The 19,826-nt window shown below is 41.4% G+C and overlaps 1 protein-coding gene across 1 annotated transcript in view; it reads right to left on the reverse strand.

Moving 5' to 3' along the window:
• Positions 1-10,743: 10,743 nt before the first annotated feature.
• The window catches only part of LOC311109199 (dnaJ homolog subfamily B member 6-like), a gene marked incomplete at its 3' end in the record, with an annotated part of 59,660 nt that continues 50,577 nt past the window's right edge, over positions 10,744-19,826 (reverse strand). The window contains exons 9-10 of the mRNA XM_084152047.1: positions 12,282-12,416; positions 10,744-10,847 (exon numbers count right to left, since the gene is read on the reverse strand). Coding sequence (XP_084008173.1) covers positions 10,744-10,847; positions 12,282-12,416 — 239 coding nt within the window. The remainder of the gene's footprint in view (positions 10,848-12,281; positions 12,417-19,826) is intronic.

The following is a 19,826-nucleotide window of genomic DNA, read 5'->3' on the forward strand; positions in this document are numbered from 1 at the left end:
CTAATCTCCACTGTATATGAGAGAACTGTTCTATATGAACAGTTTAAGTGTTTACCTTTTTATAGGAAGCAGCTGCAGACTTTTCATATGACCAAAAGATTATCCAACCGGAACGTGATTCATTGGAAGGATGAAATATACTGTATATGTGTCCCAAATGGCAACCTATTCCCTATGGGCCCTGGTGAAAAGTAGTGCACTATAAAGGGAATAGGGTGCCATTTGGGACGGAGACCATGTGTTCCACCCTGCCTAATACAGACCTGTGTTTACTGTGCACAATTTAATAACATGATATTAAAAATGCCCACAGCGATTGTTGTCACACGGTGTACGTTTTCACCAAGATGGACGACCTTTGGTTCATTTTAATGAGGCAGTTTCATGAGTTTTCTAAACAAAACGATAGCAATACCATACCATGAGGAACAATAATTGGGTTATATATTTCTGTTGTCAGGCAGCACCAAAATGTTTTTAATGCTGTTAAAAGAGTCAAATCACATTCAAAACAGTATTTAGTATTTGTGCTCAATTGTATAGCCAATACTGTCAAAGTCAAAGCAGTTGCAGAGACAGTGGTAGGTTGATATTCTGAAAATATGTATTGATGATGAACATTGAGATTAACATTAAATAAGGTTTTTCTGGCACCAGGAAGTAAACCATATGAATAATGAGTATCAAAAGTTACTCCGGGAGAGCAAAGCAAAGACTGGTGCACAGGGTGAAACTTCAACTTCACCAGGAGAATGTGTTAGGTCTGACGCTCAGGCACCTCTCCTCAGTGTGAGAGGGGCAGTGTACTCAGATCTGGTGTCCCAAATACAACCCTATTCCCTATATAGTGCACTACTTTTGACCAGAGCCCTTTGGACCCTGATCAAATATAGTGCACTATATAGAGAATAGGGTGGTATTTGGGATGCAACCTAGATCCTTTTCTCTCCTTCCAGGAGGTGAGGCTATATCTTTGGCTTGCCTTGTGCGCATGTCATTCATCATTCGGGGTCACAGTGAGTCCCCCATGCCTTTCCTGAACAAATAACTGATCATGACCTTTGTTCCTTCCTTTTGCATAACAATTGACATCAGTATTCAGCCAGTCACAGCTGTGGCAACAACAGACTACGCGAAATGCCAGCCTCCTAATTCCTAACTTAGATTTTTAATGAACCCTCACACTGGAGGGGGGGGGGGGGGCTGGTGAGGGGGATGAGGGGCAGCATCTGCGATACATAGTAGGCTGCTCAGTCGCCTCGTTTATACCTGGGGCTAACATGCGACCTTGGTGCTGAACTTATCCACATTCTGATTGTGCCCACATTGTAGCCGTTGTATCTACACATGTTAGTAAAATATGTCTCTTATCAGTCCACTGTGTCCTCATTGTGACCAGATTTCCTGGTCACAGATATTCTTTCAAAATAATATTTATGTATTTATTTGAAGACACATATTGATGACATAAGTCAATGGCACCACCTGTCAATGACTGTAGAGGGCAGGATAATGATGGTTTCACTGTCCAGATGCGTCTACGCTGTGTGTCTGACTACCTCCAGAGGTGGTCAGGAAGATCTAATCACAATCAGATCACAATGTCTTTTAATTGTCTACACCTGTCATAATGTGGACAAGATCAGGACAAAGGATGCATATTAGAACCAGGTACAGTGCCTTCAGAAAGTATTCACACCCCTTTTTGCTATGTTACAGCCTGAATACCCCATAACGTCAAAGTGGAATTTTGTTTGTGGACATTTATTATTATTAATTAAAAATTCTAAGCTGAAAGGTCTTCAATCAATAAGTAACAACCCCTTCCGTGTTCAATAACAGTGGTTAACATGATTTTTGAATGACTACCCAATCTCTGTACCCCACACAATTATTTGTAAGGTCCCTCAATCAAGTAGTGAATTTCAAGCACAGATTCAACCACAAAGACCAGGCAGGTTTTAACAATGACTCGCAAAGAAGGGCACCAATTGGTAGATGTGAGAAGAAAAAAAGGAAAAAAAAGCAGACGCTGAATATCCCTTTGAGCATGGTGAAGTTATTAATTACACTTTGGATGATGTATCAATACACCCAGTCACTACAAAGATCACAGGCGTTCTTCCTAACTCAGTTGCCGGAGAGAAAGGAAAATGCTCAGGGATTCACCATTAGGCCAAAGGTGATTTTAAAACAGTTACAGAGTTTAATGGTTGTGACATGAGAAAACTGAGGATTACTCCACAATACTAACCTAAACGGCAGAGTGAAAATAAGGAAGCTTGTACAGAACAAAAATATTCCAAAACATCCTGTTTGCAACAAGGCACTTACTAAGAAATACTGCAAAAACATTGAATAAGAAATTAACTTTTTTGTCCTGAATGCAAAGCGTTATGTTTAGGTCAAATCCTACATAACACATCACTGAGTTCCACTCTTCATATTTTCAAGCATGGTGGTGGCTGCATCATATTATGGGTATGCTTGTCATTGGCAAGGACTAGGGAGTTTTTTTTGTTGGATAAAAATAAGGAATAAAGCTATAAACACGGGCAAAATCCTAGAGGAAAACCTGGTTCAGTCTGCTTTCCATCAGACACTGGGAGACGAATTCACCTTTCAGCAGGACAATAACCTAAAACACAAGGCCAAATCTACACTGGAGTTGCTTACCAAGACGACAGTGAATGTTCCTGAGTGGCCTAGTTAAAGTTTTGACTTAAATCAGCTTGAAAATCTATCTATGGCAAGAATAGGAAATGGTTGTCTAGCAATGATCAAATCTGACAGAGCTTGAAGAATTTTAAAAATAATAATGGGCAAATATTGTACAATCCAGGTGTGCAAAGCTCTTAGAGACTTACCTAAAAAGACTCACAGCTGTAATCGCCACCAAATGTGCTTCTACCAAGTATTGACTCAGGGGTGTGAATACCTATGTCAATGAGATATTTCTGTATTTAATTTTCAATACATTTGCAAAACTGTGGGGTATTGTGTGTAGATGGATGAGAAAATAACATATATTGAATCCATTTTTATTTTAGGCTGTAACACAAACAAAATGTGGAATAAGTCAAGGGGTATGAATACTTTCTGAAGGCACTGTATAAATGGGGCCAGAGAGAAATCAACCATCCATGATTCATTACATGTTTCCTGCTGAGCCGCCTGAGATGGCAATGAACCTAGCAACAGGATCCTAGCAACAGAAATGACTCTCTGCTGCAGCCTATCAGGAACTTTGATGGCTGATCAAAATTGAGCCAATGGGTATAGGGGGGATGGAGGGAAGATATGTGTTTCCTCTAACAACTGGTCAGACTGCCATAGACTGGTGTGTCTAGGACCACTGAAATAGAATCAGTAGAATGGTAATCCCTATTCAAGTCAGTGATGCCATAATGGGTGGACTGGCAGCCATTTAGAGTGTACCTTCTTTCCCCGTTCTGGTGATTCTATATCTGTCTGGGATTTCCTGTCAGGCTGATAGGAAATAATAATAATATAATATGCCATTTAGCAGACGCTTTTATCCAAAGCGACTTACAGTCATGTGTGCATACATTCTTTTTTTTGTGTATGGGTGGTCCCGGGGATCGAACCCACTACCTTAGCGTTACAAGCACTGTGCTCTACCAGCTGAGCTACAGAGGACCAAATAGACATAGGAGGATCATTAGATTCATAGCTGAAGTATATGCATATTTCCTCGAAGGACAAGATACATACAGTATAGTCAGCTAATCACAAAATGTACAGTGAGGGAAAAAAGTATTTGATCCCCTGCTGATTTTGTACGTTTGCCCACTGACAAAGAAATGATCAGTCTATAATTTTAATGGTAGGTTTATTTGAACAGTGAGAGACAGAATAACAACAAAAAAATCCAGAAAAACACATGTCAAAAATGTTATAAATTGATTTGCATTTTAATGAGGGAAATAAGTATTTGACCCCCTCTCAATCAGAAAGATTTCTGGCTCCCAGGTGTCTTTTATACAGGTAACGAGCTGAGATTAGGAGCACACTCTTAAAGGGAGTGCTCCTAATCTCAGTTTGTTACCTGTATAAAAGACACCTGTCCACAGAAGCAATCAATCAATCAGATTCCAAACTCTCCACCATGGCCAAGACCAAAGCGCTCTCCAAGGATGTCAGGAACAAGATTGTAGACCTACCTACACAAGGCTGGAATGGGCTACAAGACCATCGCCAAGCAGCTTGGTGAGAAGGTGACAACAGTTGGTGTGATTATTCGCAAATGGAAGAAACACAAAAGAACTGTCAATCTCCCTCGGCCTGGGGCTCCATGCAAGATCTCACCTCGTGGAGTTGCAATGATCATGAGAACGGTGAGGAATCAGCCCAGAACTACACGGGAGGATCTTGTCAATGATCTCAAGGCAGCTGGGACCATAGTCACCAAGAAAACAATTGGTAACACACTACGCCGTGAAGGACTGAAATCCTGCAGCGCTCGCAAGGTCCCCCTGCTCAAGAAAGCACATATACATGCCCGTCTGAAGTTTGCCAATGAACATCTGAATGATTCAGAGGAGAACTGGGTGAAAGTGTTGTGGTCAGATGAGACCAAAATCGAGCTCTTTGGCATCAACTCAACTCGCCGTGTTTGGAGGAGGAGGAATGCTGCCTATGACCCCAAGAACACCATCCCCACCGTCAAACATGGAGGTGGAAACATTATGCTTTGGAGGTGTTTTTCTGCTAAGGGGACAGGACAACTTCACCGCATTAAAGGGACGATGGACGGGGCCATGTACCGTCAAATCTTGGGTGAGAACCTATTTCCCTCAGCCAGGGCATTGAAAATGGGTTGTGGATGGGTATTCCAGCATGACAATGACCCAAAACACACAGCCAAGGCAACAAAGGAGTGCCTCAAGAAGAAGCACATTAAGGTCCTGGAGTGGCCTAGCCAGTCTCCAGACCTTAATCCCATAGAAAATCTGTGGAGGGAGCTGAAGGTTTGAGTTGCCAAACGTCAGGCTCGAAAACTTAATGACTTGGAGAAGATCTGCAAAGAGGAGTGGGACAAAATCCCTCCTGAGATGTGTGCATACCTGGTGGCCAACTACTAGAAACATCTGACCTCTGTGATTGCCAACAAGGGTTTTGCCACCAAGTACTAAGTCATGTTTTGCAGAGGGGTCAAATACTTATTTCCCTCATTAAAATGCAAATCAATTTATAGCATTTTTGACATGCGTTTTTCTGGATTTTTTTTGTTGTTATTCTGTCTTTCACTGTTCAAATAAACCTACCATTAAAATTATAGACTGATCATGTCTTTGTCAGTGGGCAAACGTACAAAATCAGCAGGGGATCAAATACTTTTTTCCCTCACTGTAGGCCTATCGACTTTAACATGAACGAAAATGCCTACCTTAAATAAGTCCCATCATGTTGATCATACTCGATATTACAGTGCATTTCCTTTTCAATACTTATTTGTTATTTGTAAATCTCACTCAGAGCCTGCATCCCAAATGGCACCCTATTCCCTATATAGTGCACTACTTTTCAGCAGTCAAAAGTCCAGTCAAAGTCTAATCAGTCTGGTCAAAAGTAATGTAGGGAATAGGGTGCCCATTTGGGACACAGAGGGAGTGATTGCTCCTAAGCTTTCAGCCCCTCTGTCCTCCAAACTTCCTTCTGTTCATTCCACACTACATTTGAAGATACACTGAGCTTATTCTTATTCTCAAAGTCAATCAATCAGTGTAAAACCCAGATTGTCTCCACTGATCCCTCCAGTACACAGAGACAGCACTGGAGACGTTCCTCAGACAGACGTAAATTCCCTGTACGTTCCTGAGACTCAGCATCATTAATACTGCTAATGCAATTACAAACAACACAGGCAAACAAACAAATAAACAAACAATGAACCAGGGCATAAATGCACACAGTACATTCTGAAATCAGGAGTTGTGGGAAATTCCAAGGTTGTTGAAATTTGAAGGGGAAGAAGTTGAAAGAAGTCCACCAATTGAAATCAACTGAGGAATTAGTAACTGACTGTGCCATTTAACCTTTTACTGCAGTTGGCTAAATCAGGGTCACACAGAGTGTTTCTTTGAAACCAAAGTATACACCTCACACACATGTTTATGGGCTTAAAAAAAGAAGACACCTGTACCCTGTCAAATACAGTTGAAATGTATTAAATGTTGAATTTGCATCCCAATATTACACTTTATATACAGTTGAAGTCGGAAGTTGACATACACCTTAGCCAAATACATTTAAACTCAGTTTTTCACAATTCCTGACAATTCATCCTAGTATAAATTCCCTGTCTTAGGTCGTGGATGGGTATTCCAGCATGACAATGACCCAAAACACACGGCCAAGGCAACAAAGGAGTGGCTCAAAAAGAAGTACATTAAGGTCCTGGAGTGGCCTAGCCAGTCTCCAGACCTTAATCCCATAGAAAATCTGTGGAGGGAGCTGAATGTTCGAGTTGCCAAACGTCAGCCTCGAAACCTTAATGACTTGGAGAAGATCTGCAAAGAGGAGTGGAACAAAATCCCTCCTGAGATGTGTGCAAACCTGGTGGCCAACTACAAGAAACGTCTGACCTCTGTGATTGCCAACAAGGGTTTTGCCACCAAGTACTAAGTCATGTTTTGCAGAGGGGTCAAATACTTATTTCCCTCATTAAAATGCAAATCAATTTATAACATTTTTGACATGCGTTTTGGGGGATTTTTTTGTTGTTATTCTGTCTCTCACTGTTCAAATAAACCTACCATTAAAATTATAGACTGATCATGTCTTTGTCAGTGGGCAAACGTACAAAATCAGCAGGGGATCAAATACTTTTTTCCCTCACTGTAACTCTGGGTCTTCCATTCCTGTGGCGGTCCTTGTGAGAGCCAGTTTCATCATTGCGCTTGATAGTTTTTGCGACTGCACTTGAAGAAACTTTCAAAGTTCTTGACATTTTCCGTATTGACTGACCTTCATGTCTTAAAGTAATGATGGACTGTCATTTCTCTTTGCTTATTTGAGCTGTTCTTGCCATAATATGGACTTCTGTATACCCCCCCCCCCCCCCCCCCCCCCCCCCCCACCCCCACACCTTGTCACAACACAACTGATTGGCTCAAATGCATTAAGAAGGAAATAAATTCCACAAATTAACTTTTAACAAGGCACACCTGTTAATTGAAATGCATTCCAGGTGACTACCTCATGAAGCTGGTTGAGAGAATGCCAAGAGTGTGCAAAGCTGTCATCAAGGCAAATGGTGGCTATTTGAAGAATCTCAAATGTAAAATATATTTTGATTTGTTTAACACTTTTTTGGTTACCACATGATTCCATATGTGTTTTTTCATAGTTTTGATGTCCTCACTATTATTCTACAATGTAGAAAATAGTAAAAATTAAGAAAAACTATTGAATGAGTAGGTGTTCTAAAACTTTTGACCGGTAGTGTACGTTCATCTCTAGGAGACAGAACACGTCTCCTTCCTGAGCGGTATGACGGCTGCGTGGTCCCATGGTGTTTATACTTGCATACTATTGTTTGAACAGATGAACGTGGTACCTTCAGGCGTTTGGAAATTGCTCCCAAGGATGAACGAGACTTGTGGAGGTCCATATCCACACAATTTTCATCCATTGACATTTTGACTGGCCGACTGATACGTAACCATTGTTAAGCTAATTACAGTACCTACGGCCACACAGTTTATGTCACACACTCCACAAGCGCACAGAGCACGGACCAAAATGCATCCGATCTAATTTGGTGTCCGTTCTCCACGGATCAGTCTGGCCTTGCCCTAAGGGTAAAAACATATGTCGTGAAAACTTCATGGAGTAGGACCTTCAAGGAGTTGGTCTGATGGTGCCTTCTAATGTAATCGACCTCCCCCTTGCTTGAGGAACAAGAGGACAGGACCACCCTCCCACTTGTGCCATGTCAGAGGACACCTGGACCACCTATTGAGATGTGGCTTTTGTTAAGTAAATCAGGTGATATAAAAGGAGACTGGAGCAGGATTTTAAATGAAAGGGTAGTGCACTACTTTTGGCCAGAGCCTGTCAAAAGTAGTGCACTATATAGGGATTAGGGTGCCATTTGGGATGCATTTGGTGTTTAAATGAAGGCTAAGGCTGCGGAAAAGTTGGATCAGCAGCCTCTCCATTAAATGAAAGGCAATGGACGGAGATGGGCCACTGCCTCCACAGTCTTTAATTAAACCCTTAGAGACTGGAGCCTGGTTCCTAGGAACAAGGGCCAAATTACTCTGTAGGTCATGTGCATGTTTCTTAGCCCATGAATAATACAACACACTGTAGACATTCACACAGAGAATGTCGCTGTCGCTGCCTTCACAGCCCTGCCAATGACAGCCTAATCCAGAGCTGTTCTGAAGAGGTCTTTTCAATGAAGGAAGGAGTGCAGTTTCAAAAGAGGAGGACGGCATCCCAAATGGCACCCTACACCATATTCCCCAAAGGGCCCTGTTCAAAAGAATTGCACTATATAGGGATAGGGTGCCATTTGGGATAAAGCCGAAGACTTCACTGGGCTATTCTGCTCTGTTTATGCTGCCCAATTTAGACACTTTTTTTCTATTGATCTTTTCCTTGAATTTGAAGCAACCTAGAATACAGACTTTGAAGTAGCCTAGAAGAATACGGTTTTCAACAAAAATAGGTAATATTGAAGTCCAGAGGTTAACATTCAATGCGTTCCGAAGGTTGCTGAATATCATTCTCTTTTTCAAGCAACAGAATTGACACAAAGCTTTTTTCGACCAAGGACTGGGGGAAAAATTCATTCAATACGTTTAAATTGCAATGTTCATGAAAAGCAAGTGACACTTGAAATGTTTTTCACTTGGACCATGTCACTAAATAATGTATACAATTCATAATTATACAACTACAGTATACATGTGGCACAATGAATACAATTGTGCCCATGCATCATATTGAAAGCAGCATTTCAGATGCCATCAAAATTATCACAGTGAGAGAGAAAGTATTCAATATGAGAGAGAAAGTATTCAATAGATGACATCCATTATTTCATTATCTTTGGAACATACTGCTTTCTATCTTGATTAAAGGATAATGTGTCAGGTAGCTTAGTGGTTAAGTGCGTTGTGCCAGTAACCGAAAGGTCGCTGTTTCTAATCCCCGAGCCGACTAGGTGAAAAATCTGTCGATGTGCTCTTGAGCAAGGCACTAAACCCTAATTGCTCCTGTAAGTCGCTCTGGATAAGAGCATCTGCTAAATGACTAAAATGTAAAATGTAAATATATCCCTCAAAAACCACATAACAACCATATGAATACATAACCATTATCTGTTGGACATGAAGCTTTACTGGTGGATGTTCACAGAAAATGAAACATAATCATTCCATCTCCCCTGGCATTGGGCATGAATAAAAGCAAAATGACAATAAACTAAACAAACTAATAAAATAGTTATGAAAGACTTATAAACATGTTCAACTCCGAGGTTTCCATCCCAACCGAAGCAGTGAAACGTAAAAACCAAGTGACAAGCCTTTGTGAGAGGCTAGAAAGGGAGACTCATGCAGTTATCTGGGCACAATTCAGATTAAAGTAGAACGATGCTCGACGGGGGAAAGGAAGCTGTTGTACATGAAGGGGTGAGAGACTATCCCAATACAGCAAGTCTTTACTTTGCTATTACTATTCTCTTTGGTGTAGATAGCGAGAACATTTCCCTCAGCACAGACAAAAGCTACAGTATATTCTTGTATGATTTCTACATCAAATCAATGAAATGTATTTTATAAAGCCCTTTTTACATGAGCAGTTGTCACAAAGTGCTTTACACCCAGTGCTGTTATAATTACCAGAAGTGTTTCATTTGCCACTGCATTTCTTCTTTCCTTTTTGATCTGGTCTCTCTGGACACTTTTCTCTCTTACCTCATATTGCTCTTTAAAGGGACAGTTCACCCAAATTACTTAAATCATTTGTATGAACTATCCCTTTAAGGTTTAAAGACCCACCTATATCTGAATGGCCATCAGGGTCTCTGACATCATCCCTTACACTACTGTTACAGGCCCTTCCAGACCATTCACACCCATTACATTTACTCTGACTTTTAAAAACAAACTAGAAACATTTCTGAATGTACGTTTGATGAAATATTGAGCATGCCATTCAGAGGAGACCACTTATGACAGCACGTGCGCATCCTCCTGGTCTACCATCTATTTGTGATGAATGCAAAATAATGAAGAACAGAACGGCTCGGCTCTACTGACATCTGGGGAAAAAACCCATAAATAAACTGCAGAGGAGCCATGAGGAGATAACAGAGGAGCCGTGAAAACAGACCTTGAGAAAGTCTAATGTCTTGCATAAAAGATAGCTACTGAGATTTGCTGCTTGCGCTGAGGAGTTGATAGACAAGGGGAGACCTGGCACAGTGGTGGGCTGGTGAGAGTGGTGGTAGGCTGGCATGATCAAGTAGGTTTGCAAAATTCTGGCAACTTTTTCCAGAAATCCTTGTTGGAGGCTTCCGGGTTTCCTTCTCAGTCCCTCTTGATTCCAGGAATCTTTCAACTGGGATTTATGGAAAACCTGGGTATTTTGGGAAAGTTACCTGATTTTGGTAACCCTGCAGCTGAGTCATGTTAATGCCACATCTACTGATGCTCTTCCCCTCCGGGTGATACGTACAGGGAAGGGCAGATCCAGGGTGGTGCTTTAGAACCAGGCACCAATTTGAGGAGCCAATCGAGATGTTCTCTTCTTTTTGAGCTCTGCCTCCTGCCTCCAAGGATATTTCTTCCTCTTAGTGTCCATGTGTCCTACAGAAAAATGGTGGTCAAACGACAGGGAGGATATATTCTATTGGGTATCAATCTACAGAAAATGACATGCTACTTACCTCAGCAGAATGTACATCCATACTTCTACACTTCTATATTTTTTCCTCAATCCTTAATTCTTAGCATCATAACTCATCAGGCAAAGCTTAAACAATTCCCTGGTAAAATGGAAAACTCCTTTGCTTATCTTAAAAATAATGAATTTGCTCAAATCCACCCCCAACACAATGGAGGCCTCATTATAACCCCTGTGTGTCCGTGTATGTGAGATAATTGCAGGGCTTTTGTGTTTGACCCTGTGACCCCTGGAGGAAAACAGAGGATGACCTTTGACCCTGAGTCATTACACTGCAGAACAACAGAGCCCTCTAATGAACTCATTCCCCTCAATGTTGAACTCAACCAGTTAAATATTGCTCCCTTTGTCACTGACCCTTTGTTTAGCCACCGGCTACAACAGCAACCAATTAGTTGGCATTATTAAGGTGTTAGCTCGTCTTTAAACAAAGCTTAGCCTGGAGGCCGTTGATTAATCCATATGAAACAAACACCACCTTACGTGTGCTCTACAATCAACAACTTTAGAGACTGCCGTTCTAAATTCATCAACAACGTAAAAGTTTAGGAACACAACTAATTTAATTTGAATTAAAGAGAAATATTCATCCCTTTCAGTCTCAGCAGAATCAAGTTATTACAAACCTCCTGTTTAGAAAATGTCTTATTCAAATTTCAAATGCAGTGGTGTAAAGTACTTCAAAGTACTACTTAAGTACTATACTTTACTATTTATATTTTTGACAACTGACTTCACTATATTCCTAAAGAAAATAATGTATATATGTTTTACTCCATACATTTTCCCTGACACACAAAAGTACTTATTTAATTTTGAATGCTTAGCAGGAAAGAAAAATGGTCCAATTTGCAAACTTATCAAGAGAACATCCCTGGTCATCCCTACTGCCTCTGATCTGGCGGACTCACTAAACACACATGCTTAGTTTGTAAATTATGTCAGTGTTGGAGTGCTATCCGTACATTTTTTAAACAAGAAAATGGTGCTGTCTGGTTTGCTTAATATAAGGAATTTGAAATTATGTATATTTACTTTTGATACTTAAGTATATTTTAGTAATTACATTTACTTTTGATCCTTACGTATATTTAAAACCAAATACTTAGTAGTATTTTAATGAGTGACTCACTTTTACTTGAGTCATTTCCTATTAAGGTATCTTTATTCAAGTATGATAGTTAGGTACTTTTTCCACCACTGTTCAAATGTACTTTATAAGCCCTTTTTACGTCAGCAAAACATTTCACAACTGGCCTGTTCCTGGGTCTTTCTGTGCGGCCCCCACAAAGCAGAACTTTTCTCCCCAGGAGAGAACACTAGGTTGGGGAACACACCTCTGGCGAGTCCCAAGCTCTGTAGGCCGCGCTCGTCGTCTTCCTCCAGAGAGTTCTGTGAGGCGTTCCTCAGGTAGCATTGGTGGGAGGGGAGACCAGGGAAAGCGTTCTGTCGCCGGTCGTCATCTTCCAGACCTGTGGGGGTAGTCAGAGTAGTTAAAGGACGTTACTCTGCTTGCTTAGTGAGTACCACTTTCTCCTGATTCGGCTCACACCGACGCTCGAACCCAGGACTTCTGTCTTGCTAGCACACGTGAGCTCCTTCCAGAAACGTCTAAGCAGTCGGTGCCACCGAAAGTTAACTGTTCGGTGCGCAAGTGGCGACACTTCACGTTGAGGATTAAGTTTCACACATCCCCATGTGCTACACAAGCAGAACACACATCTGTAACCCTAAAGCTAGATTTACTTTGCAGAGATAGGGGAATGACAGTCCCAGCTCCTACACCTCAGAGTTTTTCCCCAACACAGCCGGCACACAATTTATACAGGTGCAATTAATGGTCACCCGTGGTGCGCGCAAATGTGAGCAGGTAGGCCAACATGATTCTCCGGGAGAATCAGATAAACAGGCCACCCATGGAGAAGTAGATGTATCTGAGCTGTCCAAACCATTTTTATACCAGGCTTTGAACTACGATTGTGTGGAAGGAGAATCTCCTTTATGTCGCAAAATGAGTGTTGACCAGTATTATCACACAGCACAATTATCGGCATCGTCTGTTGTGCTCGTTGAATAGGGACTGGTCAGAATAGAGATGTTTAAGTACCATGTGACATCCTTAACACAAAGAACACAATCAAAGTGAGAACAAGAAGCTCCTCTCATGACATGTTGTCTACAGAGAACATAAGCATGAGTCAAACCTCTGTAGCTGTGCCAGAAAAACAAAGAGGATAAAACGCAAATATCTTCAAAACATCCCCTCTGGCTGCAGCAACCCTTTCATACCGCAACCATAGACTTCATTCATATTTCATGTGGGCGCGTTTTATTGTGATTAGTCATGTAAATAAAATGCATTTTCTCTTGGTAATTTACATTTATATTGAATTAGTGGCAGTGTATAGTGGAAGAGAGGGGAGACTTATTATGCTTTGAGATTATACGGGCTGATTTCATCGCCATTGTGTTTTGTAATTATGGGGGGGTGGAAGAGAAGAAAGGAGCCAGATGCTCTCTCGTGCCGAACCGGTTTTCATTTAGCGAGAAACCCCCTCCATCACCCTTCCATCATATCCAACAGTCAATCCTTTAACATATCACATGCCATTAGAGTGACATATCAAATCAGTGGATGTGCTTAGGGACACAGTGACACACTGCCCAATCTGCTTGGAGTAAGAGCAGACCAGAGTGCTGCGCTGGATATAAACTGCATTGAAAAAATTGCCTTGGAGGACCTCTCTCTCTCACTAATTATTTAATCTACATAGTTGTTCAAGCCCCATTTCCGTAGTTATCTAGCTCCAAATCATATCCCCTTTGCAGACATGGCAGAGAAAAACCAGGTGGGAAGGACGTTGAAAGGTAGTGGCCAATCGGATAAACCCGTCCTCACTCAGGCTGTAATAAGCCTTGTCTGAGACAAAGGAAGCAGCACCGTGAGACTTTGCCTATGTCCCAAATGGCACCCTATTTCCTGTATAGTGCATTCCTTTTGACCGAGCCCTATGGGCCCTGATCAGAAGTAGTGCACTACATAGGGAATAGGGTATCATTTGAGATGCTGCTTTCAACTCACTGGATAAATATACTTCTTATTACCATGAAGTCAGCAATTGCGACCATGGCAAATATGCAGTCTATGTTGCGATAGGCCGGCCGGCGCGATAGTCTTTTAAATGCTGCCAACCAAATCTGTTGCGAAAGTCCACTTCCCAAATGGAGGATTGACACCACAGAGTGATAATCCCCCCCTGTGGAATAACAAACACAATTGGTGGTTTACGGTTTTGGTAAAGCCTTCCCCTGGCTCCTGTCTCCTTCCAGCTTTGAAAGACCACAAATCCAAGTGATTCCCTTTTGCAGACTGCCTGAAGATCTAATCAGTTTTGCATTGGAGAAATGGAGAGTAATTGCATGTTACCTTGTGAGAATCCAGTGCTGTGCAGCACATTGTCAACATGTCCCTGTTCTGTGGATCAATATTTCATTGTATTATGAGGTGGATACCTGGGCGATAAGACTCCTGCCCCACAGAGCAGTGTAACCCATTATAATTTAATGAATTTAAAAAATATATATAAAAGAGCAATGAAAATAATTAGATATTTTAAAGGCTGCCTTTTATTTCCTAGATCAAAGACTTCAATTGGTACTACAGAACAGACGTTCCCGGCTTCTCCATGCATACATTTAGAGCTATTGTCTGAAGGGTGCCTATCATTGATTTTGTTTCAGTCCAGGGTGTATTTATAGGCTGTTTGACTGACAACATCCAGACACCTGCCACACACACAGTGCATCCACACACACTGTGCGCACACACAAACACCTGCAAGCACATATAAACAAACCACTCATTGCTATTCTCAGAGAGAAACACAATTTAAACCAATCTCATGTGTTGTCTAGGGCTGTTGCCGTGACCGTATTACCTTGACCGTATCACCGCCACACTGGCAGTCATGAGTCATGACAACAGTACAATTCCACATGACCGTTGAGTCACGGTAATCTCCTCTTATGCACTCTGGATATGTGTTGGTAGTACCCAACTCGCTAACGATCATCAGGTCGCTAATGGCCTGGTACTCAGGGCTCTATTGTCCCTCTAACCACTCTGACATCAATGCAAATGCCATCGAAAACCACATCAAACACTTATCATCAAAACGGTATTTTGCTTTAAAAACTCACCTCACTGTGATTGATCAATTTGATTAAAAATTCAACAACCAAAAACTGAGTGGAACACATGGTCATTGTGGATGTTGTTTCGAAGCCTAACACAACGAAATGGACAGCGCTTTCTAAGGTGATGATTCATTCAAAACAGTCATATGCATATTAGAGCTTATACATAGCACACACCTATATGAGCCCAAGCCCAAAAAAACCCTGAATTAAAATAATGATTGTGTCATTATACAATACATAGCATACCGCATATTACACACAGCAGAAAAACATTTAAAAAAATACTTCAGATGTCTTTGGTACATAATTGGTCTAACCTATACTCCAAAATTAAACAAATTCTAGTAATTGCCTTTGAGTGTGGACTGTATTATTATTCATACTGGATGGACTGATTGCCTTATGCTACGCTCCAAATGTTCTATCCATGAGTCTGGGAGAGAACGTATAGGCCTTGGCGATGCTGTTGGTTCATTGATTGTGCAGGGCGGCTTACAGAGTTAACCTACAATTAAATTGAATTTGTATTTCATTTTGTATAGCCTAGTAATAGGGCACTTTTTTCTTTCATAATGAATAGGCTGACACATTACACACACACACACACACACACAAACACATGCACTCACATATAAACAAACCGCTCACTGCTATTCTCAGAAAGAAACACAATTTAAACCAATCTCATGTGTGTTGGCCAAACCTTACGTAGGCCTGGATTTGACTGCTCAGGAGAAGGTTACACACTGTTGTTTGGGCTTCAACCTCCAACCCCTATCAACATAATTGACTGTTATCGATGCAAAAGTCTGCATATCTTCCCCCATAGTCTCTCCCTCCCCCATGTTTTAATGTAAATCCTGGGCAGACAGACAGCAGCAGTAGTAGTCTGCTGAGGTGACCCCACTGCTGAGCACACAGATAGGTCCCAAATGGAACCCTATATAATAGTGCACTGCATAAGGAATAGGATGCCATTTGGGACGCAGCCAATGTCTGTGCCCTTGTTTAAGCAGGGTTAGGCAACAGCTGGGCTAGCTTCTATCTCCTCCATCTTTCATAAAGTAGCCGGCAGTCATGGGGTTGATGCTGGCGTGGAATGCAATTCAAACAGGATGTCGCCTGCTGCAACCAAGAAGCCATTTTGTGGCCCCGGGACAGGAAATCAAAACATGATCTGTCATTGGTGATGGATGAGCATGAGATCCACCTAAGCGCTCAAAATCACCCAACCTTTCAGTTTTCAATCATAAAAGCTTACTGGTGTTCATGTTTCAAATGTCTTTCTTTGAGCAAGTTAACAGTATGACCAATTGCAAGACCAATGGAATCCTCCTGTGCTCACAGGGGTGCTGGCAACTTGACCATAAAGGGGCTTGTGTTTGAGACATGGATAGTAGTGTCATTGCTCATCCCACCTAGTTACAGTAGCTAAACCAGTAGGGCTAGTCACCACAAACCTAGACTAATGAGACAAGACTGACAGGCTGGTCAAAAGTAGTACACTATATAGGAAATAGGGTGTAATTTGGCACGAAATAGGGTGTAATTTGGCACGCACACTAGAATCTACCTTACACTGTGCTAGCCACATTAATAATACATACACACCCTTAAGATGAGGAAATAATATATACTGCAATGTCAGACATTTGGGTTACAGGGTGTGTAGGTGGATGTATCATCAGTATATGCTAAAATTCAGTGTGATTTTGAATTTGACTTTGGTCCAGGATATACAAAAACACACAAAATAAAATAATCTACCTGTTACTAAAGCTGGAAGACATTTTACCTTACATGAACCAAATACAAGCTGTTTGCTGCAGTCAAGTAATACAAGTATAAAGAACAAAACAGTTGACCTGGAGAAGGTAGAATAGAATAGTGATGGTATCATCTCCTGTTAATGTAGAAACAGTGTCACCTAGTGCCAGAAACGTATTCTACAACACAGAGCGAGAGGAAGGACTAGGCTACACTCAGTCTTCCGGCTTGCCTTTAGGCCTACATTTCAACATTTGTTGTATACAACATACATAATTCATTTGTAATAAATGCATCTTCAATTATTAATAATATAAGAAAAAAACCACTGTGCTCTATTGAGTTTTAACAAAGAAATGCAATGGCAGTTTTCAGTCAGCAGGAGGAGCTATTGCACCATGGAAAATACTTCTTACCCACTGGAGGAAATCAATAAATTCAAGCCATACATTAATTCTGATTATGTTTTCATACCAAAGCTGTAATTTTGCCCCTGGCTCAAGCAGTTATTAAAAAATCAAAAAGACAAAATTCAAGCTGCTTTTCTGTCATTAAATATATTATTTTTCCCACTGAGGCAAAATGTGTAGTAGCCTAATTCAATTGAATGTCAGGCCTTATCAGGAATTGTTAGCATGTGATAATTCCGGTATTGAGCCTGGGGCCTGACTCTACTCACCCTGTCAGCTCTACCACAGTGGAGGGTATGCTAATCTCCTCACACACACGGTCACCCGAGCCAGGCAGCCACAAGGACAGGGTCACAGTGTCAACAAGCAACTGCACTACTTGCAAATGCGCAGCCACCACTTTAATCAACCTTTAGATGAGGAAAAAAAATAAAGTCTAAAGCTGCAGAGTGAGAGAGAAATGGCTGCCACAGCTGAGGGAAGGTCAAATGTAGCTACAGTGCCAGTAAGCCAATGTCGTCAAATGCAGGGTCATATTCACTAAGCACCAAATGGAAGAAACCTGACAAACAGGGAGCGACTACCTGAGCTTGTCCAATAAGAAATGCTTACGTTACAAAACGTTTCGCTACAATGTGCAAAAATACCACAGAAAATGTTAGATAAGGAGTAGGCCTATGTGTATTACTGCATTATTTTAGAAACATTTCCTTTGAGAGGATGAGGGTTCTTACACAAAACAAACGGGACGGTAAACTACTATGAGGGACCTGTTCTTTCTGCTTTCTTGTTGCTAAACAGTGACAGCTTTCGCCGTTTATGTAACTCCTCTACAAAAATGCATTGAAGCTTGTAAATAAACTAACCCCCTTTAGGCACATTCCCCAGAACTGCCGCGCATGACTGAGTTGTGTTTTAGACGCGCACACCCAAATGCACACCGTCAAACACGCACTTTGCCTTCTACTGCAGGCCAGGGCATAATAAACAACTGTAACCCCTTGTGCCCACTGCTGCCAGTCTGCCACCATCTGTGCCACCAGTTTTAGACAGTGGCATGACTGCACGGCATCTGAAGATAACACATCCGCCCAGTGCACTACAGGTAACTGTCCAAATAAAAGAAACACCAACATAAAGTGTCTTAATAGGGCATTGGGCCACCACGAGCCAGAGCAGCTTTAATGCACCATGGCATAGATTCTACAAGTGTCTGGAACTCTATCGGAGGGATGCGACACCATTCTTCCACAAGAAATTCCATCATTTGGTGTTTTGTTGATGGTGGTGGAAAACACTGTCTCAGGCACCGCTCCAGAATCTCCCATAAGTGTTCAATTAGGTTGAGATCTGGTGACTGAGACGGCCATGGCAGATGGTTTACATCGTTTTCATGCTCATCAAACCATTCAGTGACCACTCGTGCCCTGTGGATGTGGGCATTGTCATCCTATGGGGGCATAGTCGTGGTATCCAAAATAATGGCCTGCCAAGCATTTTTATACATGACCCTATAGCATGATGGGATGTTAATTGCTTAATTAACTCAGGAACCACAGCTGTGTGGAAGCACCTGCTTCAATATACTGTACTTTGTATCCCTCATTTACTCAAGTGTTTCCATTATTTTTGGCTGTTACCTGTATGTAGGTTTTAGGCTGTTACCTGTATGTAGGTTTTAGGGTACCATTTGGGAAGCAGCCCCATCTCCAATCTAAGGTATTGCATTGAACATTGAAACAGTGCTGATTTGATTTTAAACCTATAGTTTCCCAGACAACCCACCGGCAATAACATCTGATAAACAGATGACATGTTACTAGATGAAAAGACAAAAACAGACATTTCTGCGTCCCAAATGGCACCGTATTCCCTATTTAGTGCACTCTATAGGGAATAGGGTGCTATTTGGGACACAGCCATTGTGCTGATACGTACCTTTTGTTGAGATGAACTCCATTCTTGATCAAAGGCAACTAATACTGTCATACTGTATCTTACGTTGAGGCAAGCTAATTATTCTATATTGCAAATCATGATAGTCCATGCAGAGACAGCTATCACTGAATTCATTTGACATGATGGACCGCTATAAGAATGCAGGTGTAATCGAATAGCTTCGCAGTAAAACTATTTTATTAGTAGGTTAAAATGAACACTTGTGAGTGATGTGATGAGTGTGAGTTTAATTGAAAAGCAGCGAGTGTGGTTTCCTTTTTTCTGTGTGTTGGTGTGAAGCAGGTGACATCAAGCAAGCACACACAGTTTGAGGAAGTGAGTGTTGGGGCGGTTGTGAAAGTGTCCCTTAAGCCAAACAGAATCATCACACAGACTCATTGTGACCGCAACAAAAGGTCAAGCTTAGATTTATTGACCAATTCTGAAACCTTTATAATTGTTTTTACCCAAAATCCCCTGTATTTGGTCCATGTAAATATTTATATAAATATACACACAGTGCCTTGCAAAAGTATTCAGACCTCTTGGATTTCTTCACATTTTATT

This window comes from Coregonus lavaretus (assembly GCF_964263955.1).
Source record: "Coregonus lavaretus genome assembly, chromosome: 34".
NCBI lineage: Eukaryota > Metazoa > Chordata > Actinopteri > Salmoniformes > Salmonidae > Coregonus > Coregonus lavaretus.